The following is a 27,713-nucleotide window of genomic DNA, read 5'->3' on the forward strand; positions in this document are numbered from 1 at the left end:
GGGAAGAGGTGTTTTAAAAGAGTTATCATGGAAGAAGAAAATTTCAAAAATAGGGATTGATCAATGGCATCAAAATAGTTCAACATTCTTGAATAATCAATATCCTTCCTGTTAGAATAAACAAATCTGGCAATTAAAAAGCCACTGGACCCTGGGCAACATGGGGAAACCCTGTCTCTGCTAAAACACAAAAAATTAGCTGGGTGTGGTGGCAGGCACCTGTATTAGAGCTGTCCCAGCTCTCAGGAGGCTGAGGCACAAGAATCGCTTGAACCTGGGAGGTGGAGGTTGCAGTGAGCCGAGATCCCACCACTGCACTCCAGCCTAGGATACAGAGCAAGAGTCTGTCACAAAAAAAAAAAAAAAAAAAAAAAAAAAAAAAAAAAAGTCACCAAGAACTTTAAGAACACTTTAGAGAGAAAAACCTTTAAGACCGAATGAGAACTGAGGAAATGACGTAATGGAATGTAGATATTTCAAACTACTTGAGAAGAAAGATGACTGGCAGCTTTAAAAGATAGCAAGTGTGACGTATAGCTTTTATTGGATAAAGTGATGGCACACTTTAAGTATACTTTCAGAGTTAAAGTTATTTTGCCAGAAAACTATGCTATTTAAGAATACAGACAGGGTGCAGTGGCTCACACCTGTAATCGCAACACTTTGGGAGGCTGAGGTGGGAGGATCACATGAGCTCAGGAGTTTGAGACCAGCCTGGGGAACACAGTGAGAACCCCCACCTCTAAATAAATAAATAAATAAATAAATAAATAATTAAAATATTAGAATGTAATGCAATCAATCTAAGACATATACTTAGAGACACATACTCAGATTGCTGAGAATAGTACGTACACAGATGTTTGAGTCATCCTAGGCTTCATTTTCTCATGCATAATTAATCAATTAGGGTTCTTGTGAATAGATATATGAAAAATCAATATTGTTAGCATTTTATAAAATGTATTCAGTTGTCTTTATTATTTTAATGAAATAACATCTTTGAACAGAGAGTTCACAAAAGATATTTTCACTTGGATTTACAGTATTTAAAAGTAATTTAGAATTACAGCAACTAAGATACTTAAAGGGAAAAAATTAAACAAAAATTAGGATCAGAAGGAAAAACAAAAAGCAAAATTAAGAATTGTATCTTTTTCGTGTACTTTGAAAGACAGGTTAATTACTACTTCCTTAACAGTGAAAGTCAGGAAGAATAAAACTAGTTAGGTTACAAAAGGCTAATTAGCATTTCTATGTATTTTGTCAAGAGCATTTGAAACTTACATGGCAGTATGTCCTTGTATCTGTTCTTTTTAACATTTTCTTCTTTTTCTCCAGTGGCTGTGGGATATATCTTTTCTGTTCTATATTTGGTAGACAATCTTCTTAACCGCTTAAAATACAAAAAATAAAAATTAAAGTTTACAGAAACAGTGATATTTTAAAATTTTTAATGAAATCTGGTGACCCCAATTCCTCACAACTCATTTTCCTGTCTCTGACCTCTTAATTTTCCCATCCCTTAATAATTAACCCCAAGGATAATTTCTTTTATAGCATAAGTGGAAACATAAGATTCATATTTATTTCACATAAGCAGCAAAGAGAGAAAACAGAATAAAAGTAATATAATTTAAAGATATCATTAATAAACTGAGTCAGAATATTTAACTCAGTCTTTAACATATTTGAGAAATTTCAGTGTTTTAACTAAGGGTCACAATAACCAAGTTCTAAAATCATGCCTAAAAGAATTATGTACAGGTTTCTTTATTTCTTCTCTCAATAAACCATGAGCATGCACCCATGATGTGCCAGGCTTTCTCCCAAGGCATAAGCTAATAATTACGTACAAGACATTGCAAAACAAAGTTCTTTCATATTGAATTGGAAATGTCCAACAAAGACCAATTCTGCTTATTCACTGCATTACAGAAGTAGTTTGTGGGTTAGTGACAAATTCTTACCACATATGGCAGTAGGGATGTTCTTTAGGCTGGAATATTTCTGTGTGTCAGTAATACACTTCCTGCTTTCAGAAGCACTGAAAGTCAGTATTGTGAATTGTTTAAATTCTACACAACCACATTGCTGAAATTTAATTTCAAAGGAACTTTCTTTCAGGCCTCAAGACATATTGAAAGCATTTTGGTTTTACCATTCAACAAATTATTAAATACAAATAAAATGAAAAATAAGTCTGGTAAAATTTAACTTTCTCATTACTTTATTTTTGCTACTTGTGATGCTGATATTTAAGGAACTAAAACTGTCTATAAACCTTTTCTTTTTCTTTGAAAAACTACTAAATTTTATCATCACAATACTAGAGACCTACAACAGTTATACATTTTTTTCTTTATGATGAAGATTTACTAGAATCTTACTCTGCACTGGCACAATGTCAAAGTAAAATTCCCCACATTTATGATGCTATTTCTTGTGATTTCCTGTGGTAATAGGGTTCTCCAAATATATACGTGTGTCAGAGGAAAAACTGTATTCAAAAGTAAGTGGGGGCTGAGCATGGTGGCTCACACTTGTAATCCTAGCACTTTGGGAGGCCAAAGTGGGAGGACTGCTTGAAGCCAGGAGTTCAAGACCAGCCTGCTTGACAATGCAAGACCCTGTCTCTATAAAAACTAAAAAAAAAAAAAAAAAAAAAAAAAAACACACGTAAATTGGTTGTTGATGAGAGTACGGGAAATCAGAACTTCAATACAATGTTGGTGGAAAACAACATATTAGCCCAACCAACCCCTAAGGAGGATAATTTGGTAATTACAAATGTACCCCTCAATCCAAGAACTGTACTTCTACAACTTTGTCCTCCAGATAAAAATGGGACACACATGAAATGATTTATCTTCAAAGTTACATGCCACAGCACTTTTTTTGTTTGTTTGTTTGTTTTGAGACAGGATCTTGCTCTGTTGCCCAGGCTGGAGTGCAGTGGTGCGATCTCGGCTCACTGCAACCTCTGCTTCCCGGGTTCAAGCGATTCTTCTGCCTCAGCCTCCTGAGTAGCTGGAATTACAGATGCGTGCCATCAGGCCCAGCTAATTTTTGTATTTTTAGTAGAGACAGGGTTTCACTATGTTGTCCAGGCTGGTCTTGAACTCCTGACCTTAGGTGATCCACCCGCCTCAGTCTTCCAAAGTGCTGAGATTACAGGTGTGAGCCACGCGCCCAACCACTGCGGCACTGTTAGTAATAGCAAAAAATCTACAAACAATCAAAGAAACCTCTTAATAAAAGACTGGCTAAATGTTTTATTCATACCATCAAATATGAGAGAGCTGAAAAACAAATGAGTTAGCTTTTTATACTATATAGTGAGATGACAATATCTGAAAAATACATATTGAGTATAAATGTAAAAAGCAGGAAACATAATAGTGTACATTACATTATATATACAGTGTAGTATTTATATATGTAATAATACTACTATTGGTGTTAAAAAGAAATAAAAACATATTTGTATTTGCTTGTACATATGCATGTATCATCTCTGGAAGAAAAACTATTAACAAAGGATGTGTCTATGAGGAAGAGAAATGGGTACCTAAGGGAAACAGATGGGAATGGGACATTACTATATATCTTTTCACAGTTTTTGGACTGTATGACTGTATTGCCTGTTCAAAAAATTGAACGTAAATAAAAAAGGAAAGTAGAAAAGATTGTTTATGATGTCGTTACTCCATATTAACAAAGATCCTCATGGTTACTTATATACACATCTTGCATATTTAATTAAAACTTTTGTATTTTCTCTGCTCCAAGATTAAGTATCTGAAAAGATGTATTTTTAGATATTTATAGTATCAGTGCATTTCAAAATATTATATTTGAATCTGACTTAGAGAAGGATATCAACTTAAATAGTTGCAGAAACACAGAGGGAAAAGGAATATATCTTAGGTCAATGTCGGTGAGAAAAAATATAAGTACAAAGAGTGGTTGAGTTTAATTATAAAATGTGAACGTATCTCAGGAATGCCTGGTACAATCACTCTAAGCTTTTCTTTTTCATTCATTCATTCATTCATTCACTCATTCACAGACGGGGTCTCACTCTGTTGTCTAAACTGAAATGCAGTGGCATGATCATGGCTCACCACAGCTTCAAACTCCCATGTTCAAATGATCCTCCTGCCTCAGCCTCCAAAGTAGCTGGAACCACAGCTCATGTCACCACACCCAGCTAATTATTATTATTTTTTTTGTAGGGTGGGGTCTCCCCATGTATGTTGTGGAGGCTGGTCTCAAACTCCTGGGCTCCAGCAATCCTCCTGCCTCAACATCCCAAAGTGCTGGGGAATACAAGTGTGAGCCACCACGCCCAGCCCACTCCAAACTTTTCTTCTTTTACATGACAAATTATGTTTTTGAGAAATGTGCAAAACAAAGCTTTTATGTGAAATGACTTTACATTTCTCAGACAATGAACCTTGAGAACTTCTGTGTCCAAAAACTTATCTAAGTTTGGATTTTCATTTGTCCAGTTTTCTTAAAGCCTAGCACACCATTTCTTAAAATGCTTTCTATATTAAAGTTTAAAATGGAGAGTGCTCTATTAAAACAAAAATCTACAAAAGTAGTATTCTTTGCAATTTTCATGCCCATCAGAGATACAAAAGTGGTCCGTAAAACAAGTAAAAACTTTGTTTTGCACTTTAAAAAGGTATCTTCAAGTTGGAACTTATTTCCCACCAAAAAATGTCAGCTTTATAGTAAGCTACATAAATTAAAATTCTGGATCTGGTATTTTCTTAGCTCTGTGACAATTAACATATTTAACTTCTCTGTATCTCATCTATAAAACAGAGATAATAACCTTCACTCAGCAAAAGGTCTGGTACATAAAATGACTCAATAAATGTTAACTGTTATTATTGAACTAATTACTATTTAAATGTTATTACTTCAGATTTATTTCTTTAAAACCTTTCCTAGATCAAAGATCAGAAAGAGTTGCGTATTCCAGTCAATTTATCTGCCTGAAATTGCAAAGCAGTTTGTCAAATTTGTGTGTGCTTCAGAATCACCTGGAGGACCACATTGCTAGGCCTCACCCCTAAAGTTTCTGATTCAGTAGTCTGACGTGGTAATTGCCTGATAATTTGCCTTTTTAAAAGTTGCTAAGATTCTACTTAAAAAAAAATCCCATGATAATCATCTTTCTGTGTCTTTGTTTATGCTTTCTCTTTGCCTCTTGGTGGTCTCCCCACTTACACACCTCCAAATCTTACTTATCTTTTAATTTTAAACCCTAGCTCCTACAGAGTTTCTGATGCCCTTCATCCAGACATAATCTTCCCCTCTGAATTCTTTTACCTTAATATGTACTCTTAGAACACTTACATTTCTTACTTTTATGATAAATACATAAAGAGAATACTTCTTATTTACCCTGTTAAACTATAAACTCTGCAGGTACAAAATTACTGCCAGATTAAGATCTGATTTGATCTAGAGCAGTTTTTTTTTTTTTTTTTTTTTTTTGAGACGGAGTCTCGCTCTGTCGCCCAGGCTGGAGTGCCGTGGCGCGATCTCCGCTCACTGCAAGCTCTGCCTCCTCCCAGGTTCATGCCATTCTCCTACCTCAGACTCCCCAGAAGCTGGGACTAAAAGCGCCCGCCCGCCTCAGCCTTCCAAAGTGCTGGGATTACAGGCGCGAGCCACCGCGCCCGGCCTTTTTTTTTTTTTTTAAAACACATCAACATTAATGTCTAAATAGTTCTTGAATAGAAGTAGCACCAAAGTTCATTTAAACTCTATGAAACAGAAAGTATCTACACATATAATTTCATTTTAACTTCCTGACCACTATTATATTGTCTCTGACGAAGCCATTACTAGGAAAGAAACAGAAAAAAATTAGGTATTATTGAGAAACATGATATAATATACTAAGAAACCTTATTCATAGACTGTATGAGAATAGCACTAAACACTAATAATTAATTTATTATGTAATATAATTATTTCATATAATCCTAAAGCAAGAAATAATTTTTAATCATTTACTGTATTAACTGGGCAAAAATATAGCTAAATGATATCTGTATTAAGTTATAAGTACCCACCACACCCTTTATCATGTGTGACTTTTTTTTAAAAAAAGCTAAGCAAACAAATCCTTTAAGAAAGACATTTGCAATTAAGTCTACCCTAAAGATCTTTATTGAGATAGGGTCTCACTCTGTTGCCCAGGCTGGAATGCAGTGGTGCAATCACAGCTCACTGCAGCCTTAAACTCCTGGGCTCAGGTGATTGTTCCACCTCAGTGTCCCTCAGCGAGTAGCTGGAACTACAGGCATGCACCACCATGCTTGGTTAATTGTTTGTATTTTTTGTAGAGACAGGGTTTCGCCATGTTGTCCAGCCTGGTCTCGAACTCCTGGACCAAAGCAATCTGCCCACTTTAGCCTTCCAAAGTGCTGGGAATACAGCCACAAGCCACTGTGCCAGCCTACCCCAGAGGTCTTTAAAAAGTCACATAAATGAATTCCAAAAATAACTGCATTCCTTTATTACTGTTCTAATAAATCAAGTCTGACCATTTTAGTCCCACATTTAAAAACTCTCCTATATGTCTATCACCTCGAACATAAACTACCAAATGTTTAATTATAAGATATGTTGAATGCTGCCTGTCCAATTTTCTAGCCTGTTTTTATAATGCTCTTATTAGAGTTTGATGCTTCAGTCATATAGAATTACTCACCACCACCACTACTAGCAGTAACCCTCCACTTCTTAAACATCAAGGTTGCACAATTTTTGCTCTTACTGGTGAGCAGGGCTCTGGTTAAAGTGTTACTTCCTTTATGAAGGCTTTCTTGAACCTTCCCTCCTTTACTGCTCCTCAGCCCTCTGCAATGAGTCCATACTACATTGTTCTATTGTCATTTAAAAGTATTTCATAAGTATTTCAGTACTTGTCCGTCTTGTCCACTAATCTATAAAACCGAAGGCAGAGATTAGACTACCTTATTGGACTTTATAGACCAATAGCTAATGCAAAGCAAAACTCTCATTACAAATTGAAGAATTATTTATTGAGTCTTCTCAGACACGTCAGAGAAACATTTTTAATATTTAGAATTGTTGATGCAAACAAAATTCAAGTTTAATATTCACTTTGCTTTAAACAGCTTTTATTTTATTTCTTAAAACACTGAATTTGTATTCCCCTAATCCTAAATCGATAAATGGATTCTCAAAAGCCTCCAATATCACATGCAATGTGACTTTAAGATATCCATTTGTGTGTCAAGATTCAAGTTCTTAGAAGGGTGGAAGAATTCATTGTTCATCTAAGCTCCTGAGAATGTTTGAAGTTTGTTAAATCTCTCCAGAGTGAAAGAGCTGTCTATTGGCCTGTCCACTGGATGTGCAATGGGCATCACAAACATGCTCAAATAGCACCACTACTCAACAGTAGTTCAAGCCAAAAATCTAACATTCATCCTTGATTTGTTCTTTTATCTTGCTCTTCTCCCCATCAGCAAATCTTGTTAGCAAAATATAGCTAATTCTCTTCATATTCACTGAACAGTCTTTGAAGTGAAAATACATTTAGACAGACAAGTGTTAAATTAATTTGTTGGCTGGATTTTAAATCAGGACAATTAAGAAAACAATAAATTAACACAAAAAGAAACAGCACTAAAATGGAAATTAAGCTAACTAAAATTCCTTTTGGAGTAAGATGTGATATATAGAAATTAAATATCAAAGTTGAAGATCTCTCATGCTCTGTTATTAGACCACACACCACTGCCCTAAACACAGTAGAGTTTCAGCTGGGTGCGGTGGCTCATGCCTGTAATCCGAGAACTTTGGGAGGCCAAGGCTGGTAGATCACGAGATCAGGAGTTCGAGACCATCCTGGCCAACAAGGTGAAACCCCATCTCTACTAAAAATACAAAAATTAGCTGGGCATGGTGGCATGTTCCTGTAATCCAAGCTACTCGGGAGGCTGAGGTTGCAGTGGGCCGAGATCACGCCACTGCACTCCAGCCTGGTGACAGAATGAGACTTCATCTCAAAAACAAAAACAACAACAACAACAAAACACAGTATGAGTTTCATAAGACACAACTTTTAGTAAATACGCACATAAGGATATAGAAATATTAAAACTATACCTTGTATAGTAAACAAAAACGGAAATTACTTTAAGCTTAAGAGTTATGTTGTGGCAAAACATTAAGGCTACCTAACCCATAAAATCATACTCCTTTTATCTAATTGCTCCAGAAAATTTCTGAGGCAGTTACTGGAGAATTCATCTGAATTTTAAAAGGTGGCAGGTTTGGGACATAGTTCGCATTCAATAACCACTGTTAAATAAATAAATTCATCTGGCTTTATATTTAAAAATTTTAACTGTCCTCAGTCAGAAAAACCACACCATCTTAATAGTGTTAATTTTACCCTACAAGGTGCATGATAACCCAACCAAAATTTCTTAAAACCCCAAATACAAATTAATAGCAGCATACAGTAAAATCAGAGTATAACTTCAGCCAAAGTAACACTACACTGTCTCAAAGTAACACTGTATTATCACTGTTCTCTCTCTAACTTTACAAACACACTTATATAAAAATATGCATATGGGCCAGGCACAGTGGCTCACGCCTATAATCCCAGCACTTTAGGAGGCCGAGGTGGGCAGATCACTTAAGTCAGGAGCTCAAGACCAGCCTGGCCAACATGGTGAAACCCAATCTCTACTAAAAAATACAAAAATTAGCCGAGCCTGGTGGCGTGTGCCCATAGTCCCAGCTACTCAGGAGGCTGAGGTTGCAGTGAGTCGAGATCGCACCACGGCACTCCAGCATGGGCAACAGAGCTCTACCTCAAAAAAAAGAAAAAACACACATCACTAACAATAATGGTTATAAGCAGCTAAAATAACCAAAGGGTCTTTCAACTACACAACTGCAATGTCTACCTTTAGTTGCAAAATATGCAACTCTGCCTATCAAAATTCATCTTCCTATCTTTGCTCACTGTTCACCCACTGCTGTATAACAGACTAATTCTCTCCCATTTTTTTTTTTCAGAAATGCGTGGCTATGCCTCCTCATTTGAAGCTAACTCAGGATTGATAATAAAGAAAGTAACTTTGAAGTAAACAGGGCCAGTCTTATGAGTCTTGGGGTAATAAAATGATTCTGTGCTTTGCTCATGTCAAAATCTATGCTTTACTTATTCCCCAATTGTCTGCCAAGCAAACTCCCTGCTTTCTACTAGCCCAATACAGAAATCATCTTCATGAAATTTTTCCTGATAGTAGTACTGGCATTTAGGCCCACCATCTCTCTATCTACTTTATATATACCTCATCTCTAGCTACTTTATATACACCTCTTATCTAGAACATATCCCAGTGTACAGCAATTATTTAGATATGCACATATGCCATCCCTGATAGAACATGAATTCCCTGATTTAGACCATATCTTCTTCTATTAGTACTAGCTACTATCAGCATAACCCCTTAACAAATAGTAGAGAGTAAATAAACTGTTTAGGTCTTCTATGTAAATCAAAATTGACCAGTATACTTAAGAATATATTGCTTACACTTCATTTCTACTTCACAATAAGGCAGCTTTAAGTCAGAGAAGCTGGGGTTCAATTCCTAGGTTCCATCAACTACTAGCAAAGGAGATCTCTCCAATATAGCTAGATAATCTTCCCTGAATGTGTGTAGCAATAGTCCTTAATTTTGAGAATGTTTTTAAATAAAACCTTGTATTACAGACTTTATGTTTTAAAATAATAAATATGGCAAATCATACACTAAATGAAAAAAATGTAATAAAAAAACAAGGCTGTTCTTTTTCTTTTGCATAGCCTAGACAATAAGCAAATGATTTTTTTTCTTCTCTCCTGTCCCTTGGTGAGAAAATACAAACTTATAATGCAAGTTTACCCTTTCCCTATCCTGAAAGCATATTTTTATGGAAATAAAAGTAGAATCCCACTTGAACTAGGAGGATAGTAAAATTAAAATTTTGTCATATACATTAATTTTATTGAAATGAAGATATCCAATACAATAAATGGAAAGTGTTCCAGGTTTGATTATTTTTGTTTTAACTCACAAGGTCCTCACTTTCTTTTACCCATTTCCTCATCATCTGTTATCTAATGTCCCTCTATATATTTAACTTAGCAATTGCTGGTTCCACTGATGTTCCGCCAATCCCAATTTCAAATACTTTGTCCCTACAGTAAATTAGCCTAAAACTCCAAAATCTAGATATTAAAAGTATGACTCCTGACTATGTCTTCCTTCATCTGGTTATGCATCCTGACTCTGATTTAAGAAAACACAATCACTATAGTCCCACTTAGTCTTCATAGGGGCATACTCTGCCAAACCCAGACACCCAAAGTATTACAAAGGAATCCATCACTAATCTCATTATCTCATAATACATAATAAAAACATACAGTAGGCCGGGTGCAGTGGCTCATGCCTGTAATCCCAGCACTTTGGGGCCGAGGTGGGCTGATCACCTGAGGTCAGGAGTTTGAGACCAGCTTGGCCAAGGTGGTGAAACCCCGTCTCTACTAAAACAAAATTAGCTGGGTGTGGTGACGTGCACCTGTAATCCCAGCTACTCAGGAGGCTGAGGCAGGAGAATCGCTTGAACCCGGGAGGCAGAGGTTGCAGTGAGCCGAGATTGCACCACTGCACTCCAGCCTGGGCAACAGAGTGAGCCTCTGTCTCAATAAATAAATAAATAAATAAATAAATAAATAAATAAAATAAAATAAAATAAAATAAAAATACAGTAAAATTGAGAATATTAAGTTCCAGTGTTAACATATTAAGCCACAATTACATCAATTCTTTTTACCTCCAATTACAAAAATAAAACAAAGACTCCCAAATTAGTAGCAGAGGTTCAGAATTCACACTTCTCTCTGCAAAAACAAATATAGTACAGGAAAAGAGTCACTTGTGTAGTTTAAGAGAGCTCAGTACTTATTTACCAGTATATGGAAAAAAGTTATTTTTTGCAAGGCCAGACTGCCACAATGCTGTGGTCAGCTGACCAAACTTTCTAAAGAGAAACTACACTTCCTGGTGAACCACTAACTCCTGAACCCTCTGAAAATTTCATTTTTTTCCTTTATTACCCTACTAAAATTACTTTTAGCAAGTCACCAATAATCTCCAACACGCATCAAAATCTTAATAGCTTCAGTTCCTATGAAGTATTTCATATAGATGATTCAACAGACACAATTTTACATTCCTATATGACTTAGCAATCCACTCGAATCATTGTGATGGCTACTATCAAAAAACCAAAGTAGGCTGGGCACACTGGCTCACACCTATAACCCAAGCACTTTGGGAGGCCAAGGCAGGAGGATCATTTGTGCCACTTGAGTTCAAGACTAGTCTGGGCAACACAGCAAAACTTCATCTCTATTTAGAAAAAAGAAAAAAGAAAAGGCAGAATAACAGGTATTGGCAAGGATATGGAGAAACTGGAACCCTTGTGCTCTGCTGCGAAATGTAAAATGGTGCAGTTACTATAGGAAACAGTATGGTGGTTCCTCAAAAAGTAAAAGTAGAATTGTCATATGATTCAGCAATTCCACTTTTGAGTATATACCCCAAAGAACGGAAAGCATGGTCTTGAACAGATATTGGTACAACCATGTTCATAGCAGGAGCATTCACAATAGCCAAAAGGTGGAAGCAACTCTAAGTGTCATGCAATGGGCAAATGGATAAACAAAATGTAGTATATACATACAATGCAGTATTATTCAACCCTTTAAAAAGGAAGATTTTGACGCATACTACAACATGGATGAACCTTGGGGACATTATGCTAACTGAAATACACCGGTCACAAAAAGACAGTATTTTATAATCCTAATTATATGAGGCACCTAGAATTGTCAAATCCATACAGACAGAAAGTGTAATAGAATGGTGCTAGGGGTTGGAAGAAGGAGGAGAATGAATTTGGAATAAAGAGGGTGGTTTAATGGGAACAGAGTTTTAGCTTTCCAAGATGAGAAGAGTTCTAGAGATTGGTTATACAACAATGTGAATGTACTCAACACTATTTAACTGTACACTTAAAAAATGGCTTAGATGATAGGTTTTATGTTACACGTATTTTACCACAATTTTAAAAAAATTTTTAAATGGAAAGAAACCCTCTATAGTTGTTTGTACAGAATTAAAGGTCCTATCCAGTATCAAAAAGAACAGCTAGCTGCAGGCAAGTGCCGTTAAAGTATCTCAGATTACCAGGTCACACAATATTCATATAACATTGGACAGCTCTGACCTATTCATGAATTAACTGTTATGATATTCCCAAAAAATATTTTTAAGTTTGCTGACACACTGGATTCAGATATTTATAATAAAAAGAGCTTCCTCTTCAGACTCAATTATCACTTTTATGATGACGGCTGGCTTCACATTAACTTCACCTAACCTATCCTATGCCCAGGGGCTGTTTTAGGTGCTAGTGATACAGAGGTGAACAGGACAAAATCCCTGCTCTAATGAGGCATATATTCCAAAAACATGTCCTAGTCATATAGTACTTATCATTCCTGCCTTTTATATCTATCATGTTTACACGTTTTATCCCATCACTACCAATGCTGCCACCACCCAAGATTATAATTCACTGCCTCACAGACAATAATCTATTTCTTTTTCTTCCTCCACAGAGCCTAGTGTCTTCCAAATACACATTCAATAAAGCAGGGCAAGTCTGCTAGACATAATAGGCATTGATAACCCATTCAGAACATCACACAGTGAATTGGCACCCTATTTTCACATTCAGTTCATTAAGTTTATGTAATATAATTTATAAAATTAGAGAGCATAAACTTAAAATCCTATTTGAAATTTAACATCTGTTGTTTACCATCCTATTGACATGAAGGTAATGAAAAACTGAAGTGTAATTTAAAATAATTTACCTAAAGTAGTATCTCCTCGTCCTAAATAACATACCTAAAGACACTTACTTTTGGATTCACTTCTTCATTATATCACCTACAATGTTACCAAGGAAAGCTGTCAATCTTTCACCATCAAGGGAAAATGGGCACAATAAAGGGGTCAGATAATACACACATGTAAAAAAACTCAACATATCAAGTGATCCAACATATCACCATACTCAGAGCTATCATTTATTACAGCTAAAGGATACAAAGTGAAAGCAGCAAAGAGAAAGGCACAAGAGGCAAAGTCCAGTAGAAACTAGGCACATGCTTTCAAAAATCCTCTTCTAATGAAATTACACAGGACCCTCTTAAGTCCTGCAGAAATAAGTTGTGACAACACGTGTGAAATGTTGTCCACAAGGGAAGTGCATTAGAAATAAAGTGCCTATGGCTTTTATTGGAGGCTGGTTACACAGGCACTCTGCCTAACAATATACCAAAATTCCAGACTCCCAGAAAAAAAATATATGTTCAACATAAACCATATTATCTTTTGTTTTTGTTTTTCAGAGACAGAGTCTTGTTCTGCCACCCATGCTGGAGTGCAGTGGCATGATCATGGCTCACTGCAACTTCAAACTAATGGACTCAAGTTATCTTCCCGCCTCAGCTTCCCAAGTAGCTAAGACTACACAGGTGGACACCATGACATCTGGCTAATTTTAAAACATATTTTGTAGAGAGGAGGTCTTACTATGTGGCCCAGGCTGGCCTCAAGGAATCCTCCTGCCTCAGCCTCCCAAAGGGCTGAGACAACACGATTGAGCCACTGGGCCCAGCCCATAAACCACATTGTTTGTACAATTTGGGCACAGTGAACCACTCTTATCAGGGGATAATGGAAATTCTCCCAAAAGTCTAAGTTCCCAGACACCAGCCAAGGGATAACATCATAAGCAGGCCTTTCTAAGGATAGTAGTCTTAGGCCTGCTATGTCACTCTTTTCTGCATACAGGTATAAAATGAAAAAGCAAAACTTTCTCCCCTCCACATCTATTTCCTTTTAGGTAACCAGTTATGTAACGTCTCCTTACTAATAGCTATTTTAGGTTGTTTCACAAAAATTGTTGCATACTTGGACATACTATTTTATGCACATATGCAAGTATTTTTATGGAAAGATCCCTAAACTTGACATGCTGGGTCAAAGAGTACATACATTTATCAATTCTACTACAAGTGGCCAAACTGCCTTCCAAAATAGGCTTCACCAGCTTACCCTCCCCTTAATGGACCTAGAAACACTAGTTTTCTATATCCTTACCAATATTTGCTATTCTCAATTTCTTTCTTTCTTTTTTTTTGAAATGGGAGTCTTGCTCTGTTGCCCAGGCTGGAGTGCAGTGACATGATTTCGGCTGACTGCAACCTCTACCTCATAGGTTCAAGTGATTCTCCTGCCTCAGCCTCCTGAGTAGCTGGGATTACAGGCGCCCACCACCAGGCCCAGCTAATTATTATATTTTTAGTAGAGATGGGCTTTCGTCATGTTGGCCAGGCTGGTCTCAAACTCCTGAGCTCAGGTGATCTGCGTGCCTCAGACTCCCAAACTGCTAGAATTACAGGTATGAACCACCACACCCAGTCGCTACTCTCAATTTCTGAATTATCATCAATTTTTGAGTTTTCATCAAATTTGGTAGCTACTCCCCCAACAGTTAACAATGATTAACTTCAATTTTTCTGATTATTGGCGAGGTTGATGATTTTTTTCCTGTGTTCAGCACTTAATTGCATTTTTCTTCTGGTAATTATCATACCATATTCTCATGTTTCTACTGAAATGTTCTTTTAATTGATATATAGAAGCTCATCTTAAAAATCCTTTCTATAAAGCCTTGTATGACCCTTTTAACAGTATGTGACTTTTCCCTTTTAAGATTCCTAATTGCACAGTGTGAATATACCTAATGCCACATAACTGTACACTTAAATGATAAATGTTTTGTATTAATACATTTTATCACAATAAAAAAAGATGTAAAAAAAAATCTGTCACTCAATCTTAAGAATAAGTAAAAAGCTAAACAAACTGAAAAATCAACAACTTTTCTCAGATCCTTAAGAGAAGTCACAGGTCAAACAGCTGCCCCCAAACTGGAGAGACAGAAGGTGAATACAGAGAATCACAAGTAATCAGAGCAGAAACACTCACACAGCAAACCTCCATAAGAAACCTGGCCGGGCGCGGTGGCTCAAGCCTATAATCCCAGCACTTTGGGAGGCTGAGGTGGGTGGATCACGAGGTCAGGAGATCGAGACCATCCTGGCTAACACGGTGAAACCTCATCTCTACTAAAAAATACAAAAGAATTAGCCAGGCGTGGTGGCAGGTGCCTGTAGTCCCAGCTACTCGGGAAGCTGAGGCAGGAGAATGGCATGAACCTGGGAGGCAGAGCTTGCAGTGAGCAGAGATCGCGCCACTGCACTCCAGCCTGGGCACCGGCAGAGCGAGACTCCGCCTCAAAAAAAAAAAAAAAAAGAAACCTGAACTGAAATTGATGAATTGCTAGAGGCACAGTGGGAACGACTATGAGGGTTAAAATCTCCAGGGGAGGCTGGGTGCAATGGCTCATACTTGCAATCCAAGTACTTTGGGAGGTGGAAGCGAGAGGACCTCTTGAGCCCAGGGTTTCGAGACCAGCCTAGGCAAGCACAGTGAGACCCCACCTCTACAAAAAATTTAAAAATAGCTAGGTGTGGTGGCTACATCTGTAGTCCCAGCTACCAGGGAGGCTGAGGTGGGAGGATCACATGAGGCCAGGGGTTGAGGCTGCAGTGTGCCAAGGTTGTGCCGCTGCATTCTAGCCTGGACAACAGCGAGACCGCTCTAAACAAACAAACAAAAACTCCAAGTGTACCCAATCAGAGGGGGCCCCCACATTTTTGTTTTACCTCCAGGAGCTCTACCAGGTTCTCACAGTAAATATCAAGAGAAAAATCCCCTCATGCTTCCAGCAGCAGGAGAAAGAGGAGCCATTTTGCAACACACCAGAATATTCCATTCTTTTTTTAATTTTTAATTTTTATTTTTGAGACGGAGTCTTGCTCTGTCACCAGGCTGGAGTGCAGTGGCGCGGTCTTGGCTCACTGCAACCTCCGCCTCCCGGGTTCAAGCTGCTTCAGCCTCCCGAGTAGCTGGGACTACAGGCACGCGCCACCACGCCCGGCTACTTTTTTGTATTTTTATTAGAGATGGGGTTTCACCATGTTGGCCAGGATGGTCTCTATCTCTTGACCTTGTGATCCGCCAGCCTCAGCCTCCCAAAGTGCTGGGATTACCGGCGTGAGCCACCGTGCCCGGTGGAATATTCCATTCTTCTTAACAAGGTCTGCCTTACGGAGAAATGATTTAACCTGAGCCTAACCTGCTGGGGTTTTAGCAGAGCCTTATTTACATCAGGTAAGGAAAATACCCAACTATAGGTCATTCAAGCCATCCTGGGGGTGAGGTGCTGAGAAACAGGATATAGTTCAAAATCTATAAACAAGCTCTCTAAAAGACTGAGACCTTGGCTCTGGGTGGCTCATGCCTGTAATCCCAGCACTTTGGGAGGCAGAGGTAGGCAGGTCTCCAGCCCAGAAGTTGGAGACCAGCCTGGGCAACGTGACAAAACCCCGTATCTACAAAAAAATACGAAAAATTAGCCAGGCATGTTGACACATGCCTGTGGTCCCAGCTACTGGGGAGGGCTGAGGTGGGAGGGCTGCTTGAGCCCAGGAGGCGGAAGTTGCAGTTAGCTATGATTGTATCTCTGCACTCCAGTCTGGGAGACAAAGCAAAACCCTGTCTCAAACAAACAAAGAAACAAACAAACAAAAAAAACACCCTATGATTAATATCCTAAGAACTCTAATGGATAAAGTAGATAGTATGCAAGAATAGATGGGCAATCAATATAAGCAAAGAGATAGAAATTCAAAGAAATAACCAAAAAGAAGCACTAGAGATTTTTTTAAAAACTGTAACAAAAATAAAGAATGTCGTTGGTGGGCTTATTAGTAGACTGGACATGGCTGAGGAAAGAATCTCTGAACTTGAGGATATCTCAATAAAAGCTTCCAAAACTAAAAAGCAGACTAAAAAGACTAGAAAAAAACTGAAACAACAGAACAGAATATGCAAAAACTGTGGGGACAACTACAAAAGATGTAAATATGCATAAATATGCATAAGGGTAATAACAGAAAGAGAAGGGAACAGAAGAAATATTTGAAATAATGATTGAAAACTTCCCCAAATTAATGCCAGAAACCAAACCACAGATCCAAGCAGCTCAGAGAACACTGATCAGAATAAATGCCAGAAAAACTGTATGTAGGCATATCATTTTCCAACTACAAAAAAATCAAAGATAAACACAAAGTCGTTTAAAAAGCCAGAGGAAAAAAAATCATCTTACCTACAGGGAAGCAAGTATAATAAGAATTACATCTGACTGTGTTTCAGAAACTAGGCAAGCAAGAAGACAGTGACAAAATATCTTATTAAGAAGAAAAAACCCCACCAACTTAGAATCCTGAACCCTGCAAAATTATCCTTCGAAAACCAAAGAGAAATAAAAACTTTCTCAACAAACAAAAATTAAGGCTGGGCAAGGTGGTTCATGCCTGTAGTCCTGATGTTTTGGGAGGCTGAGGTGGGTGGGAATTTGTTGCCACAGACCTACCTTGTGAGAAATGTTAAAAGAAATTTTTTAGAGAGAAGAAAAATTATGCTAGTCTGGAATTCATATCTACATAAAGAAAGGAAGAAGAAATGAGAGAAAGAATAAATGAAAGTAAAATTAAAACTTTTATTTTTCTTATTAATTGATCTGATGACCGTTTATTCAAAATACGTATGCTTGTGTGTCTATATTTATTTGTAAGTGAGATAATGCCGGCAATGATACAAGGGATAGAATTAGGGTTATTTTGTCATTATAAAGTAATCTCACCATCCATAAAGTGGTACAGTGTTATCTGAAAGTGGACTTGGATTTGCTGGAAACGTACACTGCGAATGCCAGAGCAACCATTTAAAAAAATAAACACACCCAGCTGGGCACAGTGGCTCATGCCTATAATCCCAATACTTTGGGAAGCCAGGGCAGGAGGACTGCTTGAGGCCAGGAGTTTGACAGCTTGGGCAACATGGTAAGACCTGCTCACTATAAAAAATAAATAACATTGCTTGAGGGTTGGTGGCACACACTTGGTAGTCCTAGCTACTCAGGAGGCTGAGGCAGGAGCATCACGTGAGCCCGGAAGTTGGAGGTTACAGTGAGCTATGACATGCCACTGCACTCCAGCCTAAGCAACTAAGTGACACCTTGTCTCTTTTGAAAAGAACAACAACAACAACAAAAAGAAGTAAAACTGACATGCTAAAAAAGGACAGTCATATGATATTTTGAATTAAAACTGCAAAAGGCAGAAGAAGAGTAGAAGACAAAAAAAAATAGAACAAAGAACAAGGGCAACAGAAAATAGTAGCAAATATGGTAGACATTAATCCAATGCTATCAGTAATCACTCTGAACGTCAATGGTCTAAATGTACCAATTAAAAGATTGTCAGAGTGGATTAAAACCAAGACCTAAGTATATGTTGTCTAAAAGAGATCCACTTTAAATATACAAACACACATAGATTAAAAGCAAATGGATGGAAAAAAATATATCAGCTAACACAAAAATGAAGTGAGACTAGTTATTAATTTCAGATAAAGCGAATTTCATGGCAAGTAAAGTTACCAGGGATAGGGTGGCTTTACATCATGATAAAGGGGTCAATTCTCCAAGAAGACATTATAATCCTTAATCTGTATGGATCTAACAACTGTGCATAAAAATGTAAGGCAAAACTGACAGAACTGCAAGGAGAAATATCCGAATCCTCTATTATAGTTGAAAACTTCCGTACTCCTCTATCAAAAATGGGCAGATGAAGCCAGCAGGAAATGAGTAAGGACACAGTTGAACTTAACAGCACCATCAATCAACTGGATATATAATGCACGTCTACAGACTACATAAGACAACAACCACAGAATACACATTCTTCTCAAGTTTACATGAAACATTCACCAAGACAGAGCAAATTCTGGGCAATAAAATACATCTCAACAAATTTAAAACAGCAATCATACACAATGTCTGCTCTCAGACCATAATGGCACTCAAAATATTTTGGACGTAGGGGCATTTTAAACTTCAGATTAGGGATGCTCAACTCTGTATTTTCAGATGATTAAATATACTATACACATTCTTTTTGTCTGTCACCAAAAAGGTCCAAAAGAGAAAAAGAGCAAGGTGTTGCCTTTTTCCCCTCCCATTTATTTAACTTCTCACTTAATGCCCTAATAATGCTTCCTTCTTATCATTTATTTAGAACAACATCTGACACTGTGTCCTTTATTCTTACTAATTCAAACATTACAAACTACTTCTGTTTTAAAGAAGCTAAGACTGAGAGTGGTTCAAATCATGTACTCAACATTACACAGTAAGTAATGGCCAGGTCTAATACATATATACCTGTTGTAACCCATATAATTGGACTGTCCACTATAATCCTAGACACTCAATTTCCTAAAATCAAACATATGACAAAGATATGTTACTTCCATCAGGTCTTTTCTTCCCTGCCTATTTTTACTTTTGTACATTCCTTCGTTTACACTCTCTTTAAATAATTAAGACTCCTGCCCAGTAGTGTCACCAAATTACCTTTCCCTCTCTTATCTATAACCTGTTTTAAAGGCAAAATAATAATTCATAGATCTAATCCAACCTACATCCTATTTAAAAAAATAATAAAACCTCTATACCTTCTTTAACAACTAGAGAAATAAACGATGAGGTCATTTTAGAACATATTTGAAAATATACATATGATGCTGAGACCTTGTAAATAATACAAAAACAGCATATAATAAAGCAATGACAAGAAATTAAATGTACTGGTTAAATATTCATCCTGTACTTTAAGTTGCATTTTTGGGGAAAAAAAAATAGTTGAAAAGTAATCTACCAGGGAGCAGTGGCTCATGCCTGTGGTCCTATCTACTTAGGAGGCTAAAGCAGGTGGATCCATTGAGCCCAGGTGTTTGAGGCTACAATGAGCTGTGATTGTGCCACTGCACTCAAGCTTGGGCAACAGAGACAGACTCTGTTTCTTAAAAATAAATTTTAATAATCTTCTATCTAAATTATAAAGTAAATTTTAAAACTAGACTTTTTACTTTTGTGCACCATCTCATAATGTCAGTGAATGGGTGTGGAGGTAAATATTTGAACATGGTAATTATTTCAGTTGCAAAATCCTATTACTGATATCCACCCACCCTGCGTCTCTCCTTGGCATTCATACAAGGGGTCTTCAAAAAGTTCATGGAAAATATGTACCATGAAAAAAACTATGCATGGATTTCAATGTTTTTTGCACCAAAATAAACTCATACTAACTTCTTATAACATGTTTGATGAACAGGATCTCATTTGAAGCACTAAGAACTGTAAGTTATCAGTTTGAAAAGAACCCCTATCAGAGCAACATGAATTCTGCTAAAAAACTGAAGCAAGAACAAAACATCAAATTTATGGTAAAGCTTGGATGGAAGAATGGTGAAGCAAAGTTCATGGGGACAATGCCCCAAATATCAGCAGTTTACAAATGGATGCCTCTTTTAAAGAAAGAACAAGGTGATGCTGAAGATGAAACCTGTAGTAGCAGACCACCCACATTGATTTTTGAGAAAAAAATTCATCTTGTCACGTGCCCTAACTGAAGAGAACTTGCAATTAACAGCATAAACAATAGCCAACACCACAGACATCTTAAGTTGTTCAGCTTACACAATTCTGACTGAAAAATTAAAGCTGAACAAACTTTCCACTCAACTGGTGCCAAAACCATAGCACCCAGATAGCTACAGACAAGAGCAGAGCTTTCAATGGAAATTTTAAACACGCCTGTAATCTCAGCACTTTGGGAGGCCGAGGCAGGTGGATCACCTGAGGTCAGGAGTGCAGCCTGGACAACATGACCAGCCTGGACAACATGGCGAAACCCTGTCTCTACTAAAAATACAAAAATTAGCCGGGTGTGGTGGTGCACACCTGTAATCCCAGCTACTTGGGAGGCTGAGGCTGGAGAATCACTTGAACCAGGGACGTGGAGACTACAGTGAGCAGAGATCGTGCCACTGCACTCTAGCCTGGGTGACAAAGCAAGACTCCGTCTCAAAAACAAAATGAAAAATAATAAATAAATAAATAAGTGGGATCAAGATCCTGAAGCATTTCTTAAAAGGATTGTAACAGGAAATGAAACATAGCTTTACCAGTATGATCCTGAAGACAAACTCAATCAAAGCAATGACTACCAAGAGGTGGCAGTGGTCCAGTCAAGGCAAAAGTGGACCAGTCAAGAGCAAAGCTCATGGCAACAGTTTCTGGGGATGCTCAAGGCATTATGCATGTTAATTTTCTGGAGGACCAAGGAAAGATAACATCTGCTCATTATGAGAGTGTTTCGAAAAAGTCAGCCAAAGCTTTAGCAGAAAAACATCTGAGAAAGTGTCACCACAGAGTCCTTTTCTACCCACAAAAATGCCTCTTGCTCATTCCTCTCATCAAACAAGGGCAATTTTGTGAGAGTTCAGATGGGAAACCATTAGGCATCCACCTTACAGTCCTGATTTGGCTCCTTCTGCCTTCTTTTTGTTTTCCAATCTCAAAAAAATCTTTAAAGGGCACTCATTACTATTCAGTTAATAATGTAAAAAAAACTGCTTTGAAATGGTTACATTTCTAGGACCCTCAGTTATTAGGGATAAACAAAATGGCTGGTGTATCATCACTTATAAAAGTAAAGTGATGGAGTTTATGTTGAGAAATAAACTTTATATTTTTAATTTTAATCTATTTACAAATTTATTTATAAATAACATTTATTTACTTAATTCCATTTTTCCATGAGCTTTCTGAAGTCCCCTTGTAGAATCTATTTACTATATTAGATGAATTACAAACAACTAGGTGTAAGTTACAGGACATTTCTAAACTACAAAGTACCTTCCAATCTATTTCTGCTATCCATTATTAACACACATTAATAAATCTTGGGCACAGACAACCAACTGACAGAGTAGGTAGAGAAAGGTGACTAGGCAAATAGAATTTCAAAGGGAGGCACAAAGGCAGGCAGGCAGGCAGGCAGACACACAGGCGCAAAGACAGACACGCTAATAGACAGGCAAACACAATGAATATAGTAACACATAAATTTTAGATGATTCATGAACTGAAAGAACTATAGTTAGGTTAATTTTAATAATGCAAAATCTACTATGAAGAAAATATGTTAAGTTTTTCAGATAGTGATATATTTCTGACATATGATCACGGAGTAAATCATAGTGACTACTTTGATAAAAATGATCTTTAGGGCCAGGCGCAGTGGCTCACACCTATAATCCCAGCACTTTGGGAGCCAAGATGGAAGGATCACTTTAGGCCAGGAGTCTGAGACCAGCTGAGGCAACATAGTAAGACCTCATCTCTACAAAAAAGTAAAAAAATTAGTAGGGCATGGTGGCATATGCCTGTAGTCCTAGCGACTCAGGAGGGAGGCGAGTGGATCACTTGAGTCCAGGAAGTCAGGGCTGCAGTGAGCTATGATTACACCACTGCACACCAGCCTGTGCGATAAAGCAGGACTCTATCTCTTAAAACACAAAACAAAAAAACACACACAAAAACAAAAAAACAAAACCCCAAACTTTAAAACAGGATTTCCTTGCAAGAAGGTTCCATATTTTAATGTTGGAAAATTATAATTTAAATATTGGGTACCATAAATAAGCAGCTTATAGATAATCTTAATTTTAGTTTGCTAAACAGAAACCTTAAAATTTTGCCTGATGTTTAATGTCTAACTGTAAATGTGAAATAATGCTCTGCCAGAGCCAACAAATGGTTCTCTCAAGTCACAAGGACTCTTTGTGCTTCTTTTTCCTTCTCTGAAAGAAGGTGGGTGGAGTTCATATGGAGCTGAAACCTTAAAATAGTAATTTTTTTTTTCAATTTTGCTTCAGGGATTCTCTACTAGACACTCTTTGGGCTGCCTGCCTAGTTATCAAGCCATCCCTTCCTTTCTCTAAAAAAAGTTCCTTCCTTCCATACACATATGAATAAGCTCACCACCTTATACAACACCCACCTCACTGGCAAGTTGGTTATTTTCTTCAGGAAATTGAAAACAAGATGTAGCAATTCTAGTCATTCTGACCTCTTCCCATAATCTGAGATAAAAGTGAATGAGACAGGTTAGATTACCATAAGGGATGCCTTTATTCAGCACATGCAGGCCAAAACAGTGAAAGTCAAAATGCAGAGAGAGGTAAGAGAAGAGTAAAGCAAGTGTACAGAGAAGCAAAGAGAAGTATCCAAGCAGCCCCAGAGACATGGAAACTAGAAAACCATAGAAAGACACAGCGGCTGGCATGGAGAGAGGAGTCACCGAGGCTCTCTATTTCTTGGTTCTGATGCTTCAACCTGCTCAAGGACAGTATTCCATTTCAATGAATTCTCTCTTCACTTAAGCTACTTTGAGAGTAGGCTGCAACCAAAAATCTATACTGACAGAAAACTTTTTTGGTAATTTTGAGGATATTTATGCTCTACTTTGGGGGGCAGGGGGCGGGGCTTTATTGACTTCTTCCGTAAGACTGAAAATGTTGGCCTAAGCAGCATCATATCATAGAAAAAGCATCTGCTTTCCTAACTTGGGTCTAACCCAGTTCTGCCACCTTTCTATGGCAAGACCTGTAATAAGCTCCTTAATTTCTAAACAGTTTTTATGTTCCTTATAACACTAAAGAGTTTATGACTTCAGGAGTAAAACCAACATACACAATGGGGAAGAAGATGTCTAGAAAAGCTATTCTTCATGGTTTTGTAGCATGTGACCTAGAACTCCTTTCCTTTCTCATGTTGGTTCTGGTCACAGATGCATAGTCTTAAAACCTCTTCAGAGTCATCTTACGGAAAGCTCAATTTGCTGAGGAATCCAAACTAAGCAAGAGACCCACCATTATAAAAAAGCTGCCTTAGTCCTGAAGGCTTTTTAAATGTAATTTCTTTCCACAGGGCACTTTTAACATATCTGATAGATGCCAATGAAAAACACTAATCTAGTCATCTAAGAACTGTGTAAACAGAGAGAGTACAACTTTATATACCTGAAATAAAGTAAAATTACTAGATTTAAGAACATTTACCATGTGACAAGGACTCAATTTTTAAAAGGTCCTACTGTAAGAGCAAACAACTATGCCATAATAATGGAACATCAAAACACTCCTCATCAAAACACTCAGAAACACAGGCCAATTTCAAAATAGCATTTAAGCTGATATTCCTTTGGAAATCCTGTATTTGGGTACATTAGATTTGCTTATTTTAGACACACTGACCCTGTCCTTCCCATCTAAAACTCACAGTTCTATCTCTGTTTATCTCCAAGTCTGTGAAAGTGTTGTTGCCTTTTATTCACCTAGTTCACCTGACAAACTCTCCCTTCAAAAACCAGCTCAAGTGTAGCATCTTTGTGGAAATTGTCCATGATCTATTCAGGCAGATTTAGGCTCTCCTGTCTCTCTAGTTTAAATTCCGAATATACTTCCATTGCAGCAATATGTCATCTCAAATTCCTTCAACTACCTTCTATGTACTACGTTAGAAACTTTACATATATTATCTTGTTCTTTCCAGGTATGTATTACAGCCCCAACTTCTCTAGATAATCTGCTCAGAATCACAGCAGGGCCAGGATAGAAATTAATGACTGTATAGCTCCTAAACTCCTTATCTTCCCACTAGTCTATAAGTTCTAAGGCTTTTGGGACCCAAACCCCTTGAGAAACTAAGAGCTATGAACTTTCTTCCCCCTAAAATGGGCTTACACACAAAAAGTATTACATATAATTTAAAAGGGTTCAAAGATTCCCCTGAAGCCCACCCACTGCCCCCAGGAAAAGTCCTGCTGCTTCTCACAAGTCTCTTCAATTAGTAAACTTCCTGAAGAGAGTGACTGCCATATTTTCAACTGCCAATTCAAAAACACAGTACCTAGGGCATAGTGGGCACTCTGGTATCTCCATAAATACCTTCTGTATGAATGGATAAATGATAGAGACCATGGATGGATGACAGAGACAAATCTTTGCGTTCCTTCAGAGCCTATCAGGGCAGTCACTCAAATGTTGTTAAAATCTCTTTTTAAATGCCAGTTAGATATAAAAAAAGTTATTATAGGAAATGTAGATATTAGCACACTTCTCAAAGCCTCTGAGATTAACGTGGTCCACAATATGACTAGGCTTTGTGTACTCACCAAATGTCATCTTGAATTATAATTCCTGTGTAATTATAATCCCCCATACTATTCTCCTGATAGTGAGTTCTCACGAGATCTGATGGTTTTATAAATGTTTGGTAGTTCCTCCGACGTTCATTCTCCTTCCTGTCATCTTGTGAAGAAGGTGCCTTGCTTCCCCTTCGCCTTCCACCAGAATTGTAAGTTTCCTTAGGCCTCCCCAGCCAAGCTCAACTATGAGTCAGTTAAACCTCTTTCCTTTATAAATTCTATGAAGAACTGCCAGTCTCGGGCAGTTCTTCATAGCAGTGTGAAAATGGACTAATACAGTCCACATTCCACTTTCTCCAAAAAAAACTTTTAGGAAGCAACTACTGTTTGCTTCTTATATCTGCCATACGCCAGCCACCGACCCTACAATATTGTATAAATGAAAACAAGATTTTTGTGTGATTTCAGAAGGAAGGAGATAATTGTCAAGATTTGACTGCATGAATCTAAAAAAACTTAAATACTACACGAAATATAAAATGCTGAAAGAGGAGTTCAACTCATATTTGGAAAAGACTAGTGGTTTAGAAATTGCATATCACCTGATTTACCTTATCAAGTTTTCAACTCCAATCTAATGAAAGGCTTTTTTTCTTATGGCATTAAAGATCAAATTTTACAAAGGATTTGAAAAGGTGCTTTAAGATAAACTGTACTAAATTTTTATTCTAGAAAGTGAGAATTAATCACATTTTTGCTTCCAAGTTTTTGGTGAACATGGTGAAGTCATTTTAAATTTTTAGCTTTTTCATCTTCCAAGTACTGGTTTATAAAATAAAAGGGGAGACCATCCTGGCCAACATGGTGAAACCCCATGTCTACTAAAAAAACAAAAATTAGCTGGGTGTGGTGGCAGGCGCCTGTAATCCCAGCTACACGGAGACTGAGGCAGGAGAACTGCTTGAACCCAGGAGGCGGAGGTTGCAGTGAGCTGAGATCGTGCCACTGCACTCTAGCCTGGCAACAGAGCAAGACTTTATCTCAAAAATAAATAAATAAAGTAAATAAATAAAAGGGAAGCTTTCTGAGGGAAAAAGTATGTTCAACAGTACAACCACAGATAAGCAAGATTTCATTCATTTAGTAGGTATGCTCAAGGACCAGGAATAGCTTACTTCAAAGGGAAGAGAGGATACATACCACAGAGTATAGGAGTTTAACACTGGAAAGGTAATGTGACATTATGTTAAGAAGGTTCTGGAATGCCAGGCTAAGCAGTACAGACTTTATCCTATAGACCTGTGATTCTCAACTAGGACCAAAGTTACAAAATTGGGTGAAGCTTCCAGGTGATGTAGAAGCAGCACTTGGATCAGATGTTTTGAATTGACTTTCAAAATATGCATTTAAAATTTCCAATAATTGTAATGGTCATAAAAGGGAACAATGAGTCTTTTAACTTATATTTTTTATAATAAAAATTAAACCATGCTTCCAGTGCAGCCCACATCTCTTGATTGTACAACCAGTATGGTTTCCATTAGCCTACAGATGCCGCCACTTGAAAGTAGTATTTAAGGAAAGTGAATATGATATATTGAATGAACTGGATGAGGAAAGAAACTAGAGGCAAGTAGAGAACAACAGTTATCACTTATAATCACTCTCTAAACGTCCACAAATTCACCATTTTTGAAGAGATACCGATGACATGATATCTTGATTTTATTAAGTCCAAAGCCAAAAGTTTAAAAGAAGACATTTTATTAATACTCTAAGACAATATCAACAAAGTATTATCCATGGGGTATAGGATGCACAAGTACAGAAGTTACCTTAAGAAATTGCAGCTAATAAAATCATATTTATTTAAAATATTTGAATTCAATGTAGCTCTTGTATTTTCTTTTTCAGTGGATACTGAAAATACAACTAGAGTTACGTGAATATATCTGTGTAGGAGGGGAAGAAGCAGTTCTCATGGCCGTCTAAAAGACAAACCTTTGGACCACTGAAGAATTCACCTGAAGAATAAATCTGTCTTACAGCATTAAGCTTGTCTACAATGTCTGCACACGCAATGGACATTAGTGCCTATTAAATGCCAAGCACTATATTAAGCAATGGGGATACGGCGATAATTAAGTCCCATTCTCTAGCCTGGGAGGTTTTCAGTCTGGGGAAGACAGAAATGTAAATGTTTACGAATCTAACAAACTGAGTGCTATAGAAACACAGAAGTATTTAACATATGAACAAAAAACCTACATCTATCTAAATGTTAATGTCTTACTTTCAATTTCATCCTTTAAAA

At 37.3% G+C, this 27,713-nt stretch overlaps 1 protein-coding gene across 3 annotated transcripts in view; it reads right to left on the reverse strand.

The window, feature by feature from the left end:
• Nucleotides 1-27,713, reverse strand: part of PTPN12 (protein tyrosine phosphatase, non-receptor type 12) — a 106,322-nt gene that overhangs the window by 70,911 nt on the left and 7,698 nt on the right. For all 3 annotated transcript variants that reach the window (XM_025380064.1, XM_025380066.1, XM_025380065.1), the window contains exon 2: nucleotides 1,288-1,396. In XM_025380064.1, coding sequence (XP_025235849.1) covers nucleotides 1,288-1,396 — 109 coding nt within the window. The remainder of the gene's footprint in view (nucleotides 1-1,287; nucleotides 1,397-27,713) is intronic.

The sequence above is a fragment of the Theropithecus gelada genome, chromosome 3 (assembly GCF_003255815.1).
Source record: "Theropithecus gelada isolate Dixy chromosome 3, Tgel_1.0, whole genome shotgun sequence".
Lineage (NCBI taxonomy): Eukaryota > Metazoa > Chordata > Mammalia > Primates > Cercopithecidae > Theropithecus > Theropithecus gelada.